Source organism: Musa acuminata, chromosome BXJ3-9, assembly GCF_036884655.1.
Source record: "Musa acuminata AAA Group cultivar baxijiao chromosome BXJ3-9, Cavendish_Baxijiao_AAA, whole genome shotgun sequence".
NCBI classification, from domain to species: domain Eukaryota; kingdom Viridiplantae; phylum Streptophyta; class Magnoliopsida; order Zingiberales; family Musaceae; genus Musa; species Musa acuminata.
The window spans coordinates 43400799-43408858 of NC_088357.1; the positions used below are offsets into that span (position 1 = coordinate 43400799).

Consider the following 8060-nt stretch of genomic DNA (forward strand, 5'->3'; position numbering starts at 1 on the left):
TTCCGTGGCCTCAGCCCGTTGACCATGAACACGTTGACATAGTCAACGATTTGCAGACCCAATTTATTTTTTAATTAGTTTAGGTGTTTTATATGTGTCACAAGTTGTCACATAACAGCATCTATTCAAAAAAAAAGAAAAAGAAAAGAAATAATAAAAAATATCATAAAAATAAATACTTTTTATTTATATATTTTTATTTTTTATATTAAATTTGTTCGTCCATATTCGAGATGTACGGTTGATGTACTAGATGAGAGACTAAGATTTCTCAAACTGTTCTTTCACTTCGTACTTAACATGATATTAGAGCTGTTCTCACCCAAAGCCCTTCTCTCCCTGCCAACACCAGCGGTGTGACGCTAGTGCATAACAGTTCTTACTCCCCACAACTCTCTGCTGATGGCAATGAAGAGCAATGCGACACATCGAAGGGCAAGTGGGTGAAAGAAGCACGGGCATCGATCTGCACCAACCTGTCGCCGATGCAACTCTGATCTCGCAACCATCGTTGCTGCTGCGGCACTCTCTCTCTTTCTCTATAGTGACTCGCTTGTGGCCGCCCCTTTCTCCTCCCTACGTCGGTGTCTTCTCTTCTCCCACCTAAGCCGGTGGTTTTCTTATGGCCACCTGCTTCGACAACCTGCTCCTGCGGTCGGATTGTAGGAGGCGATTCCCATTGTTACTTTTCCAACGGTGGTTGTTTTCCCTGCGATTACTGTAGCACTTCTCTGGTGAATGGATCGATCCGCGATGATCTGCTCAGCTTGCCCAGGCTCTTCCAGATCGAATTCCAGGACAATCTGCTCATAGACGAGTTTCCAAACACTAGCGCCGCCCTCATCTCGCTGGACCTCGCCCAGATTAGCCTCTTTAACAACCGGCTCTCGGGGCTGCTTCCACCGTCTGTCGGCTACTTCTCCGGCGACTACTTCCCCTGAACTCCTCCGCCTCGTCGAGCAACATCTGGAACTGGTTAACGCACTTGGTGCAGACCACGAACCGCTTTCTCTCGCTAGTCCTGGTCCTCCTTCAGCAATGGCAGCTCAAGGATCTTCTTCTTGGATACTTGCAACACCTCATGCACCTGCACCACCTCCATTGTTCTCGTCTTCTTGTCTTCTACCGGCAACTCGATCTTGAACAACGATTCTCTCGCCACCGCAAACAGCTTAGCTGCTATCAACTATCAAGGCGCATATAAAACATTATGAGTGTAAAGATTGTGTTTTGTGAATTAAATATTTTAGTCACAACTATGAAGGCGACTAATTCAATTATCCTGACATCTTGAACATCCAAATCAATAAAGAGCTGTCTGCTAATTATGTGACAAAGTTGGACACTACAAAAGTTTATCGATCTCGACGCAAATTTCCTCCTTCATTAGATCGGCTCCAAGAAAATCTCACGACCACTCCGAATACGAGTCAACACAATTGGATTATTGACTCTGGCGCATTCCATCATATCACCTCTGATCTACATAATTTGTCTATCCACAACAATTATAACGGAAATGAAGATATCATCATCGGTAACGGTAAAGATATTCTCATTACTCATACTAGTTCTACAATACTTAATTCACATAGTACAACATTTACACTTATACACCTCACATTAAACGAAATCTTATTTTCGTTTCTTAATTCTGCAAACAAAATAATATCTCAATTACTTTTTTTTCTAACTTCTTTTTTGTCAAGGATTTAAGCATGGGGGCATCCTTGGTTTGAGGCCAGAGTAAGGACAATATTTATGAGTGGCTATCAGTTCCACAAATCACCCAGCCAGTTGCCTACTCTTCCATTGCAACTTCAATTGATGTGTGGCATCGTCGTCTTAGTCATCCCTTATCTTCTATCCAACAAAAATTACTTTCTTATTTTTTACTTCCTACTCTTAAAACCAGTAGCAATAACTCATTGTGATGCTTATTTAAGGAATAAAAGTCATATACTCTCTTTTGGAATCTCCTTTATATCTTGCTCTAAACCTTTTGAAATTATTTATACTGATGTAAGTTTAGATTTTATATCATTTCTTTTGATAAAATTTAGATTTTATATCATTTTCATAGACTATTTTATCAAGTATACATGGTTATACTCTCTCCACCATAAATATGAAGTTTCAATAATATTTTTCAACTTTAGAAGGTTGGTCGAGGATTTCTTTCGGTCTACAATCAAAACAGTTTACTTTGATCCGACGGTGAGTATCAAGCCCTTACATCCTGGCTCTTAGCTTGTGGTATACAATATCTTAAGTCACCCCCACATACTCATTAACTAGTTGGTTCTATTGAATGCAAACATCGATGTATAATTGAAACTGATCTCACACTCCTCCATCAAGCCTCTATGCTAATAACCTTTTAAATTGGTGTCTACCTTATCAATCGTATACTTACTCCAGTCTTTCTTTACTAAACACCATTTGAAAAACTATTTTACAAATCCCCAAATCTTCAAAAACTCAAAGTATTTGGTTGTTTATGTTATCCATGGCTACGTCCCTATGCCTTGCATAAGATAACATTAAGATCTAAGCCTTGTATTTTTATCGGATACTCTCTTGAACATAACGTCTTTCGATGCTACGAACCCCAAAATCAAAAAGTCTTTATATCACATCATGTTGTTTTTGTGGAGTCTACCTTTCCATTTTAAAACCCAGAGTCTCCTACTATGCACCCTACTCTAACAAATATATATCACTAGAGCACACCGCCGATCCCATCACATGAGTCTCCTACAACACTATTCAGTCCTTCTCCTCAGGATCCACACTTCTTCTTCTCCCGGTTCAGCAGCTCCCCACCCCCTCCATTGCTCCTCTCCCTTCTTCACAAGGTTCCCCTACTACTGAAGTAATACTCTCGGAAACACAACTACTACTTTTATCCTCTTTTGGGACAAGTGATACTAAAGTACATCCAACCCGTGTTAGTATATCTCCACCGCCCATACCTTCAACACAACTTATACATCCAATGATAACATGCTCCAAAAGTGGTATCTTTAAACCACGATAAGTCCTTGACCTACATGCTATCATAAAATCCCCGTCAGAGACCAATGAACCTACCACAATTATTTAGGCCCAAAAATCTCCATACTAGCGTAAAGCTGTGTGAAGAATATAATGCCCTCCTTTATAATTCTACATGGACCCTTATACCCTCTCGTCCCACACAAAATATTATCGGGTATAAATTAGTCTTTCGAATTAAGCAGAACCTAAATAAATCTGTTGCGAGATATAAAGCACATCTAGTGGCAAAAGATTTTATCAACATCCTAGTGTTGACTTCATAAAGATATTTAGTCTCATTGTTAAACCCATAATAATCCGACTTATTTTGAATTTTGCCATCTCAAAAGGTTAACATTTATGACAACTCGATGTTAACAATGCCTTTTTACAGGGGACTCTAACTAAAGATGTCTTCATGTAGCAACCTCTGGCTTCATCCACTTTCAGTATCTAAAGCATGTTTGTAAACTACAAAAAGCTATTTATGGACTTTGTTAAGTTCCAAAAGCCTGGTACACCGAACTTGGCTCATTTTTGACATCAAATGGTTTCATCAACTCCAAGTCTAATACCTCGCTATTTCTTCGTCACCAAAGTAGCAATACAATATATCTTATAATATATATGAATAATATTATTATCACGGGTAATAATCCTTTAGAAATCAAGGCATTCCTTTAGGATTTGATAGATCGATTCTCCTTCAAAGATCTAGGAACCTTAAGCTACTTTTTGGGAGTAGAAGCAACATACATATCTTCAGGACTCTTCTTATTACAAAGAAAGTATATTCAAGATATGTTATCAATGACGAACATGCAAGATGCAAAAGCAGTTACAACTCCTCTGTCTACTAATGAGTCACTCAAACTATATGATGGAAACCCGGACCCAATTCAATACTGCCAAATACTTGGCTCCTTATAGTAATTATTTCTCACCCATCCAGATATCTCATTTGCGGTCAATAAATTATCAAATTCATGCATCGGTCATCTACTATGCATTAATCTATAATTAAACGAATCTTGCGATATCTTTACGGGACTCTCTATCATGGCCTCTTTTTCTGCAAACACTCTCTCATTTATCTCCATGCCTTTGTTGATGGTGATTGAGTAGGGGATTTTGATGACAGAACATCTACATCATAGTATTATCTTATTTTGAGCTAATCCAATTAGTTAGAGTTCTAAGAAGCAAAAGATAATTACACGATATACAGTTGAAATTGAATACTGTGTCATTGTAACCGCTGCTGCAAAACTCAATTAGGTCATAAATCTACTCAAGGAACTTGATATCAAATCCACCTCTACTCCAACAATATATTGTGACAATGTCGGAGTCACTTACCTATACGCCAATCTAGTATTCCACTCACGCATAAAACACATAATCATCGACTTTCACTTCGTGTGAGAACAAATTGTCAGACATCAACTATGTGTTTCTCATATACATACGACTGATCAATTAGCAGACTCACTCACGAAGCCTCTCGCCCACAAATTATTTTCATTGCATCGGTCCAAGATCGACATCCTTGATAGGAGAACCGTCTTACGGGGGTATGATAGCAGCTAAGATTTTCCTTGATAACAGCTAAGATTTTTCCAAGTACATAAAAAAATATCACAACTCTGTTGAGAAAAAATGTTCTCTCAGAACATATATATATATATAAATAAGTAGCATCATATCAAACATTATGAACATCTCCTTCACTTCATACTTAACAATCCATTCTAAGAATTCATTTCTTGAGTTCTATCTGGTATTAGTTAGATAGTATTACATCATATTCTGACCAAGATAACTGAACGTATCTCAACTCGATATATTCCACAACAACTCCAATCAAGCATGACAATATAAATATTATTAAAAAATGGGAACAATAATCGAGTAGTTCGAGCGTCGCTATTGCACAACAAGAATACAAATTGAAATAAGTAAATTTGACCTTTCAATGCAATTTAATTTGCAATGACCTTTTCTGGCCGCAAATACAATTCAACATGCTCGATTGCAAGACTATTCCATGTGTCAATGTCTTGCAGAAAAGCAGAACTTGTAGATGTGAATGACTGACTGCATTTGAGCATATTAATGATGAGAGCATACCCTTAGAGAACAGATATATCTTTGATTTTTTAATCTATTATATGATTTTGTGTTAACTCAGATGAAATCGAATTAGATCGATCAAGTTTAATCTTCTTTCCTACTGAAAACAAAAAGAAAGAACGAACGAAGAGGAAACAACACGAGTTATCCAATAAAAATTATCTTTTTTTAGTAATATAATTTCACCTAACAGTTTAGTATTTTATTTTATTTTGACAAATGATGGCAAATAAATGCCGAAAAGTCTTCATGGAGTATACACTATGATGCACGTAGTAGCTTTTAGTAGCTTTCAGAGACACTAGTGAGCATTTGTGTGGTTCCAGATTTCGATGAGGAAGAAGACTTTTCCTCACTGTTTTGTGCTCACAACACTTACTCCGTCTCAACAAGTCCTAACGTTGATTCCTTTCCTCGCTCACGGAAGAAGTAATCATCATCGACAGCTATTTGTCGCTACCATTTTGTGACTTTGTGACCAGGAAAAGGAAGAGATTACGCATAAAAAATACTATAATGGCAGAATAGGTGATGAAGATGACGAGCTGAAGGTGTATAAATCATCCACCCACTGATCTCCTCTGTGTCTCCTACCCACTCTTCATCCTTCCCGTGGTTCTAGTTGCAGAGCCATGGGATCCATCAAGGAGGAGCTGCAGCTGACACCCGAGGAGGACGAGGAGGCCTGCAAGTACGCCGTCGAGCTGGCCGGCGGCCCCATCCTGCCGATGACGGTCGGGGCCGCCGCCCAGCTCGGCCTCTTCGAGATCCTCATCAAGGCCGGGCCGACCCCGAAGCTGAGCGCCGACGACATCGCCGCCCAGATGCCCAACCAGAACCCCCAGGCGGCCGTCATGGTGGACCGGATCCTCCGCCTGCTCGCCGCCTACAACGTCGTGAGATGCATCGTCGAGACCGGTGCCGACGGCAGGCCGTTGGGGAAGTACGGACCGGCGCCGGTGTGCAAGTACCTGGCCAAGAACGAGGACGGTGTGTCCATGGCCGCTCTGGCCCTGATGAACCAGGACAAGGTCCTCATGGAGAGCTGGTACCACTTGAAGGACGCGGTGTTGGACGGCGGCATCCCCTTCAACAAGGCGTACGGGATGACGGCGTTCGAATACTACGGCACGGACGCCCGGTTCAACAAGGTGTTCAACGAGGGCATGAGGAACCACTCCACCATCATGACCAAGAAGCTGCTCGACATCTACCGCGGCTTCGAGGGCGTCAAGGTGCTCGTGGACGTCGGCGGCGGCGTCGGCGGCACCATCTCCATCATCGCCGGCAAGCACCCTCACATCAAGGCCATCAACTTCGACCTCCCCCATGTCATCTCCGAGGCGCCACCCATCGCAGGTCCATCTCGACCGCCGCAACCTGATCTCATCTCAAGCGCTCATGGGGTTGTTTGCTTGCCGCAGGAGTCGAGCATAGAGGCGGCGACATGTTCGATAGCGTCCCGAGCGGAGACGCCATCCTGATGAAGGTGATAAGACCACCATTAAACCCTCCAAATCAAACATGCGGACTGACTTCAGGTTTTGGGGATGCATGCAGTGGATCCTCCACGACTGGAGCGACGAGCTGTGCGTGAAGATACTGAGGAACTGTTGGAAGGCATTGCCGGAGAAAGGAAGGGTTATACTGGTGGAGTGCGTCCTCCCGGTGGTTCCGGAGCCAATGGGGCGAGGCCGGGGAGTCTTCTATTTGGACGTCGTGATGATGGTTCACAACCCGGGAGGGAAGGAGAGGACAGAGAGAGAGTACGAGGGCTTGGCAAGAGAAGCAGGCTTCTCAGGATTCAAAGCCACTTACATCTTCGCTAATACATGGATCATTGAGATCACAAAATAGAGTGGGGATATGTTATGCACTTAGGTTCTACCTAGCATTATCCTTAAAGAGAACATTGGCCTATGATTCTCTTCTATCTATCACAATGTTACTTTCTCCAAATAATAAGATGGAAGTATAAGTGATTTCACCCACACAAAGGGGAGAGTCGAAAGTGATTTGTTGATCCAACGAAAACATTTGTTAATTTGTTGCTATATGCATCTTTACAAACTAAACCACACTGTAATTGCAAGAAGAAATTGTATGAGAATATGATGTCAATGTTCAAATGATGATCAATAACAGTGACAAGTACTAATGCTATTCAACATCAATTGTCAACGTGGGGGTGGGTGGTTCCACCGAATCTTTTGGCAGCTTATGTAGGTTTAGTCCATTAAAGATTGACGGTTTGAAATATCATCCAATATATTTTAATATTTTAAATATTGATTCGATAGTGATGTAAGTAAGTTTATTCAAAATTTTATTCAATATATTTTAACATCTTAAGCATTGTCATATGGTATATCCGACTCTCTTATCAAATATTAAGGATTTAAAATTTTATCCAATATATTTTTATATCTTAAATATTGATTTAATAGTGATATACGAAGCTTGAAGGTTGAAGGTTCAAAATTTCATCCGATATATTTTTACACCTTAAATATTATTTTAATAATAATATATCAAATCCTCTTATCAAAGTCAGGATTTAAAACCTCAATTGATATACTTTACACTTTAAACATTACTTTAGAGGTGGTAGGTATCCTATACTCTCCTATCAAAAGTTGAGGAGGGTTCCAAACATTAACAAATATTTTTTACACCTTAAATGTTGATGATGTATCAAAAAATTTAAAATCTTATTTGACATTTTTTTTAAGGTGCCAATAATTTTAACTATTAAAAACTTTGATAATTAATCGTAAGATCTTAAACTCAAATCTCATCGTCTATTCTTTAAAAAAAAAATATAAGTGAACAAACTTGGTTTTACTTTCTAAATATTTTTGACTTGATGTGAACAAGCTGATCATTCC

General features: G+C 40.0%; 1 protein-coding gene across 1 annotated transcript; it reads left to right on the forward strand.

Moving 5' to 3' along the window:
• Positions 1-5681: 5681 nt before the first annotated feature.
• LOC135650257 (tricetin 3',4',5'-O-trimethyltransferase-like) lies at positions 5682-7176 on the forward strand. The gene is made up of 3 exons (XM_065169525.1): positions 5682-6531; positions 6597-6661; positions 6733-7176. Exons 1-3 carry the CDS (start codon positions 5805-5807, stop codon positions 7027-7029), a joined length of 1089 nt encoding a protein of 362 aa, XP_065025597.1. The 5' UTR covers positions 5682-5804; the 3' UTR covers positions 7030-7176.
• Positions 7177-8060: the final 884 nt, after the last annotated feature.